This window comes from Lepidochelys olivacea, assembly GCF_965140295.1.
Source record: "Lepidochelys olivacea isolate rLepOli2 genome assembly, chromosome: 6".
Taxonomy (NCBI): Eukaryota; Metazoa; Chordata; order Testudines; family Cheloniidae; genus Lepidochelys; species Lepidochelys olivacea.
In genome coordinates this window covers 41,245,060-41,261,417 of record NC_140416.1, presented here as the reverse complement: position 1 = coordinate 41,261,417, position 16,358 = coordinate 41,245,060, and the positions used below count along the sequence as shown (strand labels likewise).

The window sequence follows — 16,358 nt, the reverse complement described above, 5'->3', positions numbered from 1 at the left end:
CAGCACAAGAAATCAGCAATTGCTGGTCCAGGGCATCTCCTGCACCTCTTCTGACCAGAAGTATGAACAAATGAAAAGTTATCTAAATATCTTCAGCCTCTTAAAAGTTTGACTATTCAAGTTTGGTAAAAAGGCTTTGGGTATTTCTTACTTTAAGTGAGCTGATTTATCTATTTCTATGTGGAAAGAAGAGGAGTGTGCATTCTTTTTCTGTGCCACTCCTAGTGAAGTACCTAATAAAGTAGAAGATTGATTGTAAGCTAGGAAGATCAGAGAAAAGACATATGCTGGAGATGCAACAATGGATGAGTGATAATTTATTGAAAGCTGCTCACCATGGAAGGTGTATGATGTAGACTGTGGGGGGGTGGAAAAACCCAACAGGCATTAAATCTCCTCATAAATTTGAACCACGTTGGCTCAAATGCTTCTCTTTCCACACAGCATGGAGTGGAGCAAAAATGATCATTGGAATGTCAGTGATAGCGACCATATCAGAACCTATATAAATAGATGTGCAATCTTGGATGCTTTCTGTTTTTATAGAATAAAACCTGTGAAGCCCTGTAAAGATTGGGGCTTCCTATTATGCAAGCATAAAAAGAAACAGTGTCTCCCCCAAAGAATTTGCAATCTTAAAACGTGACATATGAAATGACAAATATATGCTTTTTATGCATATGTACATTTGCAATTTTTAAAATTTATAAATAGACAAAGTAGGTGATAGCTGTGTCTATCTGTCCTTAAAAAAATTATTTATTAGATGATTTCTTTTAGACAAAGGTAGGAGCCTTGAAAGACAAAAGGACTACAGAAATAAATGAAAGTGTTATTTGGGGGAAACACTTGGAGTGAATCTATAAAACGCATTTTACTTCAGTCAATATGCTGATGGTCAGGACCATATAAACTTCTGAACAATTTTGTATCTTGGAGACATTCCATGGCTAGGGTTTGGCTAGGGTTTGGAAACTATTACTTTTTGCAGTGATGTTCAGCACTAGGGAAAGTACTTGAGTTTGTCTTTATCTGAAAAAATATGCTTCAAGCAACAAAACACTTCTTTCTTCAATAAAAAATATATTGTTGCATTTCCCTGTTAGATTGATGTAGTGAATTATTCCTTAAGCATCCGCTAAGGGGAGTATGGTGCTGGACCAGCCTTTCTGGTTTCTATGACAACAGTGGGGAGTGGAGTCTTTCAAGCTAAGTGCTTGCTAAAGCAGGTGTCGGGTTGCACAGCTCTTCAGAAGCTCCTAGATTCTATGCAGCCGGGGAGTCTTTCCATTTCCCATTTGAAACCCCTTGACCCTCTCGAGCTCAGTGAGTGAATATTGTCAAGCTCCTATGAATGAAAATGGTTCACCATTCGGGCTCTATTCAGTCCTTTAGACAGCAAAAAGGTCAGTAGAAATATTTTTGTCTCTAGCATTGTGTGCTAAATTATTAGGTCTGCATGCCCTTGCAGTCTGATCTAATACAAGCACCAGTACACCAGCTGTTCCAGATACCGGAGCTATGTGCGATGCAGATGTGTTTAAACTCTTGCAGTAAGTTATAATGTTATCCATCAGTTTGGTCCCTGAAATGGCTACATTTTTTCTACCATTGCAAGACAAGTAACATTCTCTAGGATTACAATATCCACTGTATAATAAATATGGTGGTTTGGTTTATATTCTAAAAGGCATTCAAAGATTTTGATTTTAAGCAAATAACCTATGTCCTTTAAAAGATCCACATTGCAGTGCAGTGCAAGGAAAAATGTGCTTGGCATAGCTGCATTTCATTGTTATAGGATGTTGCTGTGAATGTATTTCATTGCAGCTGAATGGTATTTGCTTTTAAAAGGCTGAAGATCACAAGTAAGTAGCACCATAGACGTCATTTGCTACTTTACAAGCATGCTTTTACAATACCCGTGCTAATGCTGCATGATGTTTGACTATAGAACTGATCTAATACGTTTAGTTTTTCATGAAAACTTTGTTCAGTATTGAAACTGCTTCCTTAGTTCTATTCAGCTGTTATAATAAATACTCAGTACTGTTTTATAGCTTTAGGTGAAAGTGACAAAGATTCTGTGGGGGTTTCTCCCTCCAGTTTTCTGCTGTTTTCTTTTATTTTGGTAATGTTGTTTTTATTTGTAGCCTATATAATACATTAGTAAATTCATGAATCAAGTACAAACCGTACAGAAGAAGAAAATAACCATAGCTACTTTCAGCATTTTAGTCCCCCAAAACAAAAATACCTAACTTTGATCCTTGTCTGCTTTTGCACATCAAGAACATTGGAATCTTTGGCTACTGCCCAGTAAGACTCTTAATATATGTCTGTTAGCAACTGTGACTGAAATATTTATTAATCATTGTAATCTCCTGTTAACATGGTGCAATAAAGGTCTAATAAATACATTAAAAGTCCATGGAAGGTTGGATTTTGTTTGCATGCTTTTTTTCCCCCACCGTGATCACATTAGTATTTCATAGGTAAGGAGGGATCAACATTTGCTTTGTTAGAGTGGGTCCATTTGTGCTGCTACAGTTAGCACAACTCGGTCAGCATTTCTGTTCTACTACAAACTTTTATGTCCTGCAGTTCATTAATCCATACAATTTCTACTTTTATCATAAGTTTCAAGCATTCATCCTGGGAACAATTCCTACGTCCACCAAATTTTGTTTTAAAATGATCTGTTTGAGTGCACATCTGTGACAGGAAACGGAAAAGTTTGATATTTGTACTCCTGTAATTCCAAAATAAATTTAACTGACCTTGTGATTTTGCACCCAGCCCCTCCTTTATGTGCTCTAACTGGTTTTGCTGTTCTGAATTGTAAAATGTCAAGTTCATTCCTTTTAAAAATGAGATATTACATAAGTACAGTAAATTGTTTTTCTTAAATGTCATATTTGTAAGCCCATGGACTGATGACAGCTGTGCAGCACATACACGGAGTTTATCGAATCTAACAGTTCCTTTTGAGCCATTACTTATGTCAGGTCAACGATTAATGAACTCGAGAATCCCTCCCAAGGTACTAAGGGAACTATACCATACTTTTCTTAAAACAATTTCATTTAAAAATTAGCATAATTTCTTAGTTTCAGCATGGAATGTAATTACAGTAACAGAACCATGAAGAACAATGTCGTAGATTCTGTATGCTTATAACATTTCCATAACTTCATAATGTATTAGCTCTGCTACAGTCTGTGGAATAAGCCACATACTCAGAAACAGATTCTCATTCGGTCCTTATACTTTGTGCAAAATCTGAGTAAATAGACTTGCCACAATAGAGTCGTGTAAGTGAGATGGAGTGCTCTCAATAAGTCATGGAGCATGTATACCCATGGATACCATTGCCTGTGAAATACGGTAACACCCTTGGCCAAAAAGAAAAAAGCATGTCCCCTCCCCCCCTCCAAAAAAAAAAAAAAAGAGAGAGATTGACTGAACAGTACAGAGTGCCAACTCACTCTGAGTTAGCTTTCCAAGTCCTGGACAGCAGTATTTTCTCTCATCCTAGTGCTTTTGGGGCCACTGGGAATGACAGTAGACAGGATTGGTATAAAGGCCACAGGAAGAACAAAACAAAAAACACAAACACCTGCCCAAAAAAACAAACCAAATCACAGACAGAAAATTGAGTGCACAATAATAATAAAAATAAATTCCAGTGATATTTAAGGGGTTAATGTACTAAAGAAATCTAGCACTGCACTTCTGTAGACAAGCACAGATTTCTCAACATGAAAAAGTCAGGATGTGATTTTTATTCAGACTTGTATATAAATTTGTCTTTGTATGTTTATCTTGATGCTGCCTATACATATTATTTGTTTAACTGTAGGCAAAAAATGTGCCCTAAATTATATTTTCTACAAAATCAGAGATAATCCTTGTAGAATGGCCAACTGCCTATCACAGCTGTGCTCTCTATACTTCAATTGCATTAAGAGCAAGCTACATTTGCGGGTGGGAGGTAGTTCCAGCAATTATTTCTTTGTGGATCCTCAATATAGAGTTAAGATGTAGGTCAAACAAAAAGAGGAATGTATCATATAAAAGCAATTTATAAGAATACACCTCTTTGTGGACTGAGCCTTACGGGGTAGCCTCAGGCGACACAATACTCGGACTGATTTAATGGAGAGAGGTTAACTTTTACAGTCCAACCTTCACTGGTTTGGAGAAAGTTGTGTTTGTTTCCCTTAACTGGTTGGTTTACTACTCTGAGCTTTTTTGTTATGGCTGAGAGGATGTGTGGTGGTTTCTTTGGCTTTCTATAATTACATTCCTTTGCATAGCTTGAAAGGGAACATCCAAGTTCTCTGGCATGTTGCAGTGAAGCTCAGAAATCTAGGATCTCTCAAAAGTTAGAAAAAATACATTTTTATCTGTGGACTAGTGTTTTGGTTCCTTGCTCTGTTTTCTTTGGGTCTTCCACAGTATTCTTGCCAGCAAGATGAAGTATGGGCTGGATGAATGGACTATAAGGTGGATAGAAAGTTGGCTAGATTGTCTGGCTCAATGGGTAGTGATCAATGGCACCATGTCTAGTTGGCAGGCGGTATCAAGCGGAGTGCCCCATGTGTCAGTCCTCAGGCTGGTTTTGTTCAATATCTTCAGAAATGATCTGGAGGATGGTGTGGATTGCACCCTCAGCAAGTTTGCAGATGACACTAAACTGGGAGGAGAAGTAGATACGATGGAGGGTAGGGATAGGATACAGAGGGCCCTAGACAAATTAGAGGATTGGGCCAAAAAAATCTGATGAGGTTCAACAAGGACAAGTGCAGAGTCCTGCACTTAGGACGGAAGAATCCGATGCACTGCTACAGACTAGGGACCAAATGGCTAGGCAGCAGTTCTGCAGAAAAGGACCCAGGGATTACACTGGACGAGAAGCTGGATATGCGTCAGTGTGCCCTTGTTGCCAAGAAGGCCAATGGCATTTTGGGATGTATAAGTAGGGGCATTGCCAGCAGATCGAGGGACGTGATCGTTCCCCTCTATTTGACATTGGTGAGGCCTCATCTGGAGTACTGTGTCCAGTTTTGTGCCCCACACTACAAGAAGGATGTGGAAAAATTGGAAAGAGTCCAGCGGAGGGCAACAAAAATGATTAGGGGACTGGAACACATGACTTATGAGGAGAGGCTGAGGGAACTGGGATTGTTTAGTCTGCAGAAGAGAAGAATGAGGGGGGTTTGATAGCTGCTTTCCACTACCTGAAAGGTGGTTCCAAAGAGGATGGATCTAGACTGTTCTCAGTGGTAGCGGATGGCAGAACAAGGAGTAATGGTCTCAAGTTGCAGTGGGGGAGATTTAGGTTGGATATTAGGAAAAACTTTTTCACTAGGAGGGTGGTGAAACACTAGAATGCATTACCTAGGGAGGTGGTGGAATCTCCTTCCTTAGAAGTTTAAGGTCAGGCTTGACAAAGCCCTGGCTGGGATGATTTAGTTGGGGATTGGTCCTGCTTTGAGCAGGGGGTTGGACTAGATGACCTCCTGAGGTCCCTTCCATCCCTGATATTCTATTCTATGATTCTATGACAATGGGTCTAGAACAGGAGACTGGCAGTAGAATATCCAAGCATGGCTTGGTGCTGCCCTCTGTCCAAAGCCAAGCATATATACAGTGAATACTCACAAGTTTCAAAAGTTGCACATCATTACATTATCACCTGAGTGGTTAAAAAAAAATCTATTCTAAAGCCATGCAGAGGTTCATGGAATGGATGTTTCATTTCCCCTTGCCTTGTCGGACTCCAAATGACTGAAATTATCCCTGTCAAAAAGAACAATAGTCCTAAAGTTAGACTAATCCAGGTCCACAGCATGGTAGTGCATTAGATCAGTTGAGCCATCTGGATAGTCCTTTTGTCACTATTTTTAATCTGCATTGTCTCGCAAGGCACAGATGCATTGTCATAGCAGAGAAATTCAGTAACATTCCTAAAGGTATACATTTTTCTATCTTGTATTATTATTTAACACTGAATTGTTTATCTTACATGTGTCAGATGGGATTTAACCTTTGATTACTTGCATAAGAATTGTCAGAAGAGAAGGAGAGGAATGCTTTGTTTGCTGGTTGATTTTGGGCCATTTTTTGCTTAATGAGGTTTTGGATTTAGTTATAGAATTCTGACCTGTGAAATGCACTCATGACTTTCTTGACTGATTAAGGCCAGTAAAGAGGTTTGGGGCTTTTTATTGCTGTGGATTATTAATATCTTCCTCGGATATGGTGAGCCATAAGCTATGTGCTCACAAACAGCGATTTGACTCTTGGTCAAGAATCTCTTTAGCAGGATACTAAGAAAATGGTGACAGAACAATTCCATCTACACTTAGCTGAAAGATATCAATGGGATTCTTATCATCTAGTATCAGAATAGGGTATAGAAGGAGTGTTATTCTGCTAGTGATGGGCATGGGGGAAGTCTCCGAGCTGACTTGTATTGAATGTACTTGCTGTTTTTCATAGCTTGAGAGATCCAAACACTGCATCAGATATTATTTATTTGTTTACAGTAGTGCCTAATGGATCCAAGCATGTTAGGCCCTGTACGTATGTACAGTAAGAGTCCCTGCCCCCAAAGAACTTAAAATTAATGCAAAACCAGACATAACAGGTGGGTGAAACAAACCTTGGGCAAAGGTGCAGAAGGGAGAATGAAGTAAAAATAGCATGAGCGTTTTTTTCACCACTAGCTAACTGTGCAATTTGTAAAAGTAGATGTTATATTTAGGTTCCTACACCATGCTCATGTCAGAAGCATATGAGTGCCTGACCTAAATGACAACTGGATATTGTTCATTTACATGCATGATGTGGTGGGATTTTTTCACCTTCTTCTGAAAAAGGTGGTATTGGTCTGAATGGATTGTTGGTCTGATATGGTGGATGCTGCTCTTGACTGGCATTGCTCTTTTCAGCACTACTTTCTAATTGCAGACTTTGGGACTCACTCCCTATGGCAACATACAATATAAAGTGTGTTTATTCTACTTAGCTTTTGACTGGCTGGCTTCCAATAAATATTTCATTAATTTTAGTTCCAGGTGCAAACTTCCGAGCACTCCAAACTTTAAAAATATTTGGATACAATGTCAAATTTTGTTTCTGGAACTATCTGCGTAACAGGCAGAACCAAGACACTGGACTCAAACAACCAAAAACGTTGGCGTTGTTCAGACGTGTGATTTGATTGGGACTCATCTCTGGAGGACATATAATTATACTTCCTTCCTTCCCAGGAATGTTGATATGTTTCATTAATCAATGTTTGTAAAGCACTTTGAGATACTCAGATGAAAGCTGTTATATAATAGTGCACCGTATTACATATTTTGTAAATATGAGATCTAAAAACCTGAAGCCTGTTCTAAAAGCTAATTTTATTCAACACAGACTTGCCATTCTAAATGGCATTTTACAAAGATCATATTTTTGTTTCAGTTTTGGAAGCTAATGAGGAGCAGAGATATTGCTGAAATGATTAAAAGGTGCAACTATATCATAGTTTTATGAATGTCACATTTCATTTTCCTACATGCTATTTCTCACAAAGGCTACAATAATGGCAAAAAGGAAACAATTTCTCAAAAATAATGCAGAACTAGTGGAAGAGTTGTCAGGCCCCATTCCTTTCACCTGCACATGTGTTAAAGTCTCAATGCCATTCTCAAGGTCTATAAGCTTTACTAAACTGTGTCTGGTTATAGCAATGAAAGTAGCCCTAAACACACACCTTTTAAAATGTCTTTTCTGTGCTCACTCAGCATGCAGTATTTTAAAGATACAACATAGTAAATGTTAGCATTTAAAATTATATGCCATTATATTGAAAGGCAAAGCCCACATTTTTAAAGAGCTACATACATACTTAGTTGCAGGTCCATGTAAATCCCTTAATGTGCACCCAGATTGTGTAGCCAAAGGTGTTAGACCATAATGAGTTTTTAAATAATTATCAAGTTACAATAGGTTACAATTTCAATGAAATATAGCATTTGTAGTTAATATATGTACAATAATTAAGCCTTTTTTTCCTGATTCGCATATGTGTTAGGAAAACATTGAGATCTAGAAACCTATTGCATGCTGGAGAATTGTTTTGTCACAGTTCAGTGTTGGTTTTCCTTCTAAATACATTTGGGGTACAGATGTCAACTTGGTTGTCAAGGTTCCTCCCCCACTCTGAACTCTAGGGTACAGATGTGGGGACCTGCATGAAAAACCTCCTAAGCTTATCTTTACCAGCTTAGGTCAAAACTTCCCCAAGGTACAAAATATTACACCTTGGACAGGCCGCTACCACCACCAAACTAATACTGGTTACTGGGGAAGAGCTGTTTGGACGCGTCCTTCCCCCCAAAATACTTCCCAAAACCTTGCACCCCACTTCCTGGACAAGGTTTGGTAAAAAGCCTCACCAATTTGTCTAGGTGACTACAGACCCAGACCCTTGGATCTTAAGAACAATGAACAATCCTCCCAACACTTGCACCCCCCCTTTCCTGGGAAATGTTGGATAAAAAGCCTCACCAATTTGCATAGGTGACCACAAACCCAAACCCTTGGATCTGAGAACAATGAAAAAGCATTCAGTGTTTTACAAGAAGACTTTTAATAAAAAATAGAAGTAAATAGAAATAAAGAAATCCCCCCTGTAAAATCAGGATGGTATATATCTTACAGGGTAATTAGATTCAAAAACATAGAGAACCCCTCTAGGCAAAACCTTAAGTTACAAAAAAGATACACAGACAGAAATAGTTATTCTATTCAGCACAATTCTTTTCTCAGCCATTTAAAGAAATCATAATCTAACACATACCTAGCTAGATTACTTACTAAAAGTTCTAAGACTCCATTCCTGTTCTGTCCCCGGCCAAGACGACTACAGACAGACACAGACCCTTTGTTTCTCTCCCTCCTCCCAGCTTTTGAAAGTATCTTGTCTCCTCATTGGTCATTTTGGTCAGGTGCCAGCGAGGTTACCTTTAGCTTCTTAACCCTTTACAGGTGAGAGGAGCTTTCCCCTGGCCAGGAGGGATTTCAAAGGGGTTTACCCTTCCCTTTATATTTATGACATTGGTGATTGCTCAAGATAATGGCATGCCTTGGTATTGGTTTATTACCTTCTAGTTGTTGTGCAGCTTCAGTTAATTCAGTCTCATAAACATTGTACTTGTGACTAGCCTTGGCAAAATTTTCTGGGGGAGACTGCGAAGAAAAAAATCTGGAGTGTGATAAGCCAAAATAATTCTGGGATTTCCTTCACAATTGTCATGTTCCCTATTGATGTAGTCTCTAAGGATTAACTATAAGCCCTGGTCTACACTAGGACTTTAGGTCGAATTTAGCAGCGTTAAATTGATGTAAACCTGCACCCGTCCACACAATGAAGCCCTTTATTTCGACTTAAAGGGCTCTTAAAATCGATTTCCTTACTCCACCCCTGACAAGTGGATTAGCGCTTAAATCGACGTTGCTGGCTCGAATTTGGGGTACTGTGGACACAGTTCGATGGTATTGGCCTCCGGGAGCTATCCCAGAGTGCTCCATTATGATCGCTCTGGACAGCACTCTCAACTCAGATGCACTGGCCAGGTAGACAGGAAAAGAACCGCGAACTTTTGAATCTCATTTCCTGTTTGGCCAGCGTGGCAAGCTGCAGGTGACCATGCAGAGCTCATCAGCACAGGTGACCATGATGGAGTCCCAGAATCGCAAAAGAGTTCCAGCATGGACCGAACGGGAGGTACGGGATCTGATCGCTGTTTGGGGAGAGGAATCTGTGCTATCAGAACTCCGTTCCAGTTTTCGAAATGCCAAAACCTTTGTCAAAATCTCCCAGGGCATGAAGGACAGAGGCCATAACAGGGACCCGAAGCAGTGCCGCGTGAAACTGAAGGAGCTGAGGCAAGCGTACCAGAAAACCAGAGAGGCGAACGGCCGCTCCGGGTCAGAGCCCCAAACATGCCGCTTCTATGATGAGCTGCATGCCATTTTAGGGGGTTCAGCCACCACTACCCCAGCCGTGTTGTTTGACTCCTTCAATGGAGATGGAGGCAATACGGAAGCAGGTTTTGGGGACGAAGAAGATAGCTCACAGCAAGCAAGCAGAGAAACCGGTTTTCCCGACAGCCAGGAACTGTTTCTCACCCTGGACCTGGAGCCAGTACCCCCCGAACCCACCCAAGGCTGCCTCCTGGACCCAGCAGGCGGAGAAGGGACCTCTGGTGAGTGTACCTTTTAAAATACTATACATGGTTTAAAAGCAAGCATGTGAAAGGATTACTTTGCCCTGGCATTCGCGGTTCTCCTAGATGTAGTCCTAAAGCCTTTGCAAAAGGTTTCTGGGGAGGGCAGCCTTATTGCGTCCTTCATGGTAGGACACTTTACCACTCCAGGCCAGTAACACGTACTCGGGAATCATTGTAGAACAAAGCATTGCAGTGTATGTTTGCTGGCATTCAAACAACATCCGTTCTTTATCTCTCTTTGTTATCCTCAGGAGAATGAGATATAATTCATGGTCACCTGGTTGAAATAGAGTGCTTTTCTTCAGGGGACACTCAGAGGAGCCCATTCCTGCTGGGCTGTTTGCCTGTGGCTAAACAGAAATGTTCCCCGCTGTTAGCCACAGGGAGGGGGGAAGGTTGAGGGGGTAGTCACGCGGTGGGGGGAGGCAAAATGTGACCTTGTAACGAAAGCACATGTGCTATGTATGTAATGTTAACAGCAAGGTTTACCCTGAAAGAGTGTAGCCACTGTTTTATAAAATGTGTCTTTTTAAATACCTCTGTCCCTTTTCTTTCTCCACCAGCTGCATGTATTTCAATGATCACAGGATCTTCTCCTTCCCAGAGGCTAGTGAAGCTTAGAAAGAAAAAAAAAACGCACTCGCGATGAAATGTTCTCCGAGCTCATACTGTCCTCCCACACTGACAGAGCACAGACGAATGCGTGGAGGCAAATAATGTCAGAGTGCAGGAAAGCACAAAATGACCGGGAGGAGAGGTGGCAGGCTGAAGAGAGTAAGTGGCAGGCTGAAGACAGGGCTGAAGCTCAAATGTGGCGGCAGCGTGATGATAGGAGGCAGGATTCAATGCTGAGGCTGCTGCAGGACCAAACCAGTATGCTCCAGCGTATGGTTGAGCTGCAGCAAAGGCAGCTGGAGCACAGACTGCCACTGCAGCCCCTCTGTAACCAACCGCCCTCCTCCCCAAGTTCCATAGCCTCCACACCCAGATACCCAAGAATGCAGTGGGGGGGCCTCCGGCCAACCAGCCACTCCACCACAGAGGATTGCCCCCCAAAAAGAAGGCTGGCATTCAATAAATTTTAAAGTTGTAAACATTTAAAGTGCTGTGCTTAAAGTGCTGTGTGGCATTTTCCTTCCCTCCTCCACCACCCCTCCTGGGCTACCTTGGTAGTCATCCCCCTATTTGTGTGATGAATGAATAAAGAATGCATGAATGTGAAGCAACAATGACTATTGCCTCTGCAAGCGGTGATTGAAGGGAGGAGGGGCGGGTAGTTAGCTTACAGGGAAGTAGAGTGAACCAAGGGGTGGGGGGTTTCATCAAGGAGAAACAAACAGAACTTTCACACCGTAGCCTGGCCAGTCATGAAACTGGTTTTCAAAGCTTCTCTGATGCGTACCGCGCCCTCCTGTGCTCTTCTAACCGCCCTGGTGTCTGGCTGCCCGTAACCAGCAGCCAGGAGATTTGCCTCAACCTCCCACCCCGCCATAAACATCTCCCCCTTACTCTCACAGATATTGTGGAGCACACAGCAAGCAGTAATAACAGTGGAAATATTGGTTTTGCTGAGGTCTAAGCGAGTCAGTAAACTGCGCCAGCGCGCCTTTAAATGTCCAAATGCACATTCTACCACCATTCTGCACTTGCTCAGCCTGTAGTTGAACAGCTCCTGACTGTCCAGGCTGCCAGTGTATGGCTTCATGAGCCATGGCATTAAGGGGTAGGCTGGGTCCCCAAGGATACATATAGGCATTTCAACATCCCCAACAGTTATTTTCCGGTCTGGGAATAAAGTCCCTTCCTGCAGCTTTTGAAACAGACCAGAGTTCCTGAAGATGCGAGCATCATGCACCTTTCCCGGCCATCCCACGTTGATGTTGGTGAAACGTCCCTTGTGATCCACCAGAGCTTGCAGCACTATCGAAAAGTACCCCTTGCGGTTTATGTACTCGGCGGCTTGGTGCTCCGGTGCCAAGATAGGGATATGGGTTCCATCTATAGGCCCACCACAGTTAGGGAATCCCATTGCAGCAAAGCCATCCACTATGACCTGCACATTTCCCAGGGTCACTACCCTTGATATCAGCAAATCTTTGATTGCGTGGGCTACTTGCATCACAGCAGCCCCCACAGTAGATTTTCCCACTCCAAATTGATTCCCAACTGACCGGTAGCTGTCTGGTGTTGCAAGCTTCCACAGGGCTATCGCCACTCGCTTCTCAACTGTGAGGGCTGCTCTCATCTTGGTATTCATGCGCCTCAGGGCAGGGGAAAGCAAGTCACAAAGTTCCATGAAAGTGCCCTTACGCATGCGAAAGTTTTGCAGCCACTGGGAATCATCCCAGACCTGCAACACTATGCGGTCCCACCAGTCTGTGCTTGTTTCCCGAGCCCAGAATCGGCGTTCCACAGCATGAACCTGCCCCATTAGCACCATGATGCATGCATTGGCAGGGCCCAGGCTTTCAGAGAAATCTGTGTCCATGTCCTGATCACTCACGTGACTGCGCTGATGTCGCCTCCTCGCCCGGTATCGCTTTGCCAGGTTCCGGTGCTGCATATACTGCTGGATAATGCGTGTGGTGTTTAATGTGCTCCTAATTGCTAAAGTGAGCTGAGCGGCCTCCATGCTTGCCTTGGTATGGCGTCCGCACAGAAAAAAGGCGCGGAACGATTGTCTGCCGTTGCTCTGACGGAGGGAGGGGCGACTGACGACACGGCTTACAGGGTTGGCTTCAGGGAGCTAAAATCAACAAAGGGGGTGTCTTTACATCAAGGAGTATTTCAGGCAGGACTTCACAGGGGGTTCCAATAAGAAATGGTGCACCTAAGTTATCGTTCTTATTGGAACAAGGAGGTTAGCCTGGCCTCTGATTGATACATGGCTAGATTTACCTCGCTGCACCTTCTCTGTGAGTGACTGCAGTGTGACCTAGAGGAATGAGTCCCCTAAACAGGGGAGGAGGCAAATGAGTACAAAACAAATCTGGTCTATTTCTTGTTTTGACCCACTCCATCTATCTTTTACATCTTTGGCTGGCAGCAGACGGTGCAGAAGGACTGCATGCCATCCACATCTCATGGCTGCTCAGCAGAAGATGGTACAGTACGACTGCTAGCCATCCTCATCTCTTGCCTGCCTGGCAGAAGATGGTACAGTATGACTGCTAGCAGTCCGTATCGCCTGCCCGCTCACCATAAGACGGTTCAATAGGACTGACTGCAGGACTAAAGAGAATGACCTGGTCAAGTCACTCCAAATTTAGTCCCTGCGCCCATGTCTGTCCAGGCGCTCCCAGCCGACGTGGCCAGGAGCACCTCGGACATGACGATGACGGCTACCAGTCGTACTGTACCGTCTGCTGCCACAAGGCAAGGGGTTGCTGCTACTGTGTAGCAATGCCGTACCGCATCTGCCAGCACCCAGGAGTCATAGGGTGACTGTTGCCTGAGCGGGCTCCATGCTTGCCGTGGTATGGCGTCTGCACAGGTAACTCAGGAAAAAAGGCGCAAAACGATTGTCTGCCCTTGCTTTCACGGAGGGAGGGAGGGAACGGGGGCCTGACGATATGTACCCAGAACCACCCGCGACAATGTTTTAGCCCCATCAAGCATTGGGATCTCAACCCAGAATTCCAATGGGCAGCGGAGACTGCGGGAACTGTGGGATAGCTACCCACAGTGCAACGCTCCGGAAGTCGACTCTAGCCTCGGTACTGTGGAAGCGCTTCGCTGAGTTAATGCACTTAATGCACTTAGAGCATTTTCTGTGGAGACACACACACTCGAATATATAAAACCGATTTCTAAAAAACCAACTTCTATAAATTCGACCTTATTCCATAGTGTAGACATAAGAGTATACCCACCCAAATGCCCTGTGCTAGTTGTGCCCACAGGAGCCAACATGTTGCACCCAGACACACAGCAAGACTCAGTAAGCCCATTTAAGCACAATTCATAGATATTTAGGTCAGAAGGGACCATTATGATCATCTAGTCTGACCTCCTGCTCAACGCAGGCCACAGAATTTCACCCACCACTCCTACAAAAAAAACCTCACACCTATATCTGTGCTATTGAAGTCCTCAAATCGTAGTTTAAAGACTTCAAGGAGCAGAGAATCCTACAGCAAGTGACCCGTGCCCCGTGCTACAGAGAAGGCGAAAAACCTCCAGGGCCTCTTCCAATCTGCCCTGGAGGAAAATTCCTTCCTGACCCCAAATATGGCGATCAGCTAAACCCTGAGCATATGGGCAAGATTCATCAGCCAGATACTACAGAAAATTCTTTCCTGGGTAACTCGGATCTCACCCCATCTAGTAGCCCATCACAGGCCATTGGGCCTATTTACCATGAATATTTAATTACCAAAACCATGTTATCCCATCATACCATCTCCTCCATAAACTTATCAAGTTTAATCTTAAAGCCAGATAGATCTTTTGCCCCCACTGCTTGCCTCGGAAGGCTATTCCAAAACTTCACTCCTCTGATGGTTAAAAACCTTAGTCTAATTTCTAGTCTAAATTTCCTAGTGGCCAGTTTATATCCATTTGTTCTTGTGTCCACATTGGTACTGAGCTTAAATAATTCCTCTCCCTCTCCGGTATTTATCCCTCTGATATATTTATAGAGAGCAATCATATCTCCCCTCAACCTTCTTTTAGTTAGGCTAAACAAGCCAAGCTCCCTGAGTCTCCTTTCATAAGACAAGTTTTCCATTCCTCGGATCATCCTAGTAGCCCTTCTCTGTACCTGTTCCAGTTTGAATTCATCCTTCTTAAACATGGGAGACCAGAACTGCACACAGTATTCCAGGTGAGGTCTCACCAGTGCCTTGTATAACGGTACTAAAACCTCCTTATCCCTACTGGAAATACCTCTCTTGATACATCCCAAGACCACATTAGCTTTTTTCACAGCCATATCACATTGGCAGCTCATAGTCATCCTATGATCAACCAATACTCCAAGGTCCTTTTCCTCCTCCGTATTCTTAGCGTTACACGTGCAAATGCAGTCTTTTTGGCAGCCAACAGGTGCCAAATATTTGCAGGCACACCCACTCTCCTTTGAAAAATTGTCCCTACATGTTCTTAAGAGGATAGGAGCAATTGCTGAAATTCTTTCCACCACCTGACAGAAAGAACAAAGATAAGGTATTGAGAGAAGCTTATTTTTACTTTGTTTTTAAAGGCTATGAAAATCACCACACATGCCTGATAATTCAGAATGACCATTGCTGACTGTCTTGTAGTATTGTTCTGAGGGGAGCCTAACATCCATGAGCTGGCTATAAGATATGCATTAAAACACCTTGCCTATCCATCATCGTTCTCAGCAGGGTAATATAAACAGATACACCACTTGTGGTCACTTAGATCTATTCGGGAGAAATTACTCCAAGTCTTACAAGTAGCCAATGGTTGCTACTTATGGATGTTCCGTCTTGGTAACAGAGTAAAAGAGGGATGAGAAAAAGTATATTTTTAATAAAAAAATTGTCACTTTTCCATCTATTTAAGAGAAGAATGATACATGAATGGAAAAAGCAGCTGTGTCACTAATATAATCTCCATGTGCCCCCAACAACAAATTTGTAATAGCACTAAGTATTTCTGTTCAGATGTATTTCTTGGCAACAAAACCATCAGGAAGAAAAAAAAATCTCAGGACTGACTGAATGTATTTTAGGAGTTCAGAAGCTAGGAAAAGATTTCTGTGTTTATCAAAAATCATCTTAATCATTTGCACCAAGAGCCTGCCCTCTAGGTAATGTATCTACTAGGGATTTTCAACAAATGTGGCCAATTACGTTACAAAATATTTAATGGTAAATATAATTTAACAAATATATTGTGATGGCAGGGAGGCCAAGTGTTTGCTGTGCAATCTAAAGTCTTTTTTGTTATATTGGAGTCTGACCCAAAGCCCACTGAAATCAATGGGAGATTCTTTATTCACTTCTATGTGCATTAGAATCCAAAATGCCTCATTGTATGTGGTATAAGCAATGTTCAGATTGATCTTTTTCTAAATCCATGTTAAAACCAGTT

General features: G+C 42.5%; 1 protein-coding gene across 1 annotated transcript in view; it reads left to right on the top strand.

The window, feature by feature from the left end:
- The first annotated feature begins 1,318 nt into the window (after positions 1-1,318).
- ANO3 (anoctamin 3) overlaps positions 1,319-16,358 on the top strand; it is a 227,108-nt gene continuing 212,068 nt past the window's right edge. Inside the window, exon 1 of the mRNA XM_084629858.1 lies at positions 1,319-1,406. Within this exon, the coding sequence (XP_084485984.1) occupies positions 1,355-1,406 (52 nt within the window). The 5' untranslated portion in view covers positions 1,319-1,354. The remainder of the gene's footprint in view (positions 1,407-16,358) is intronic.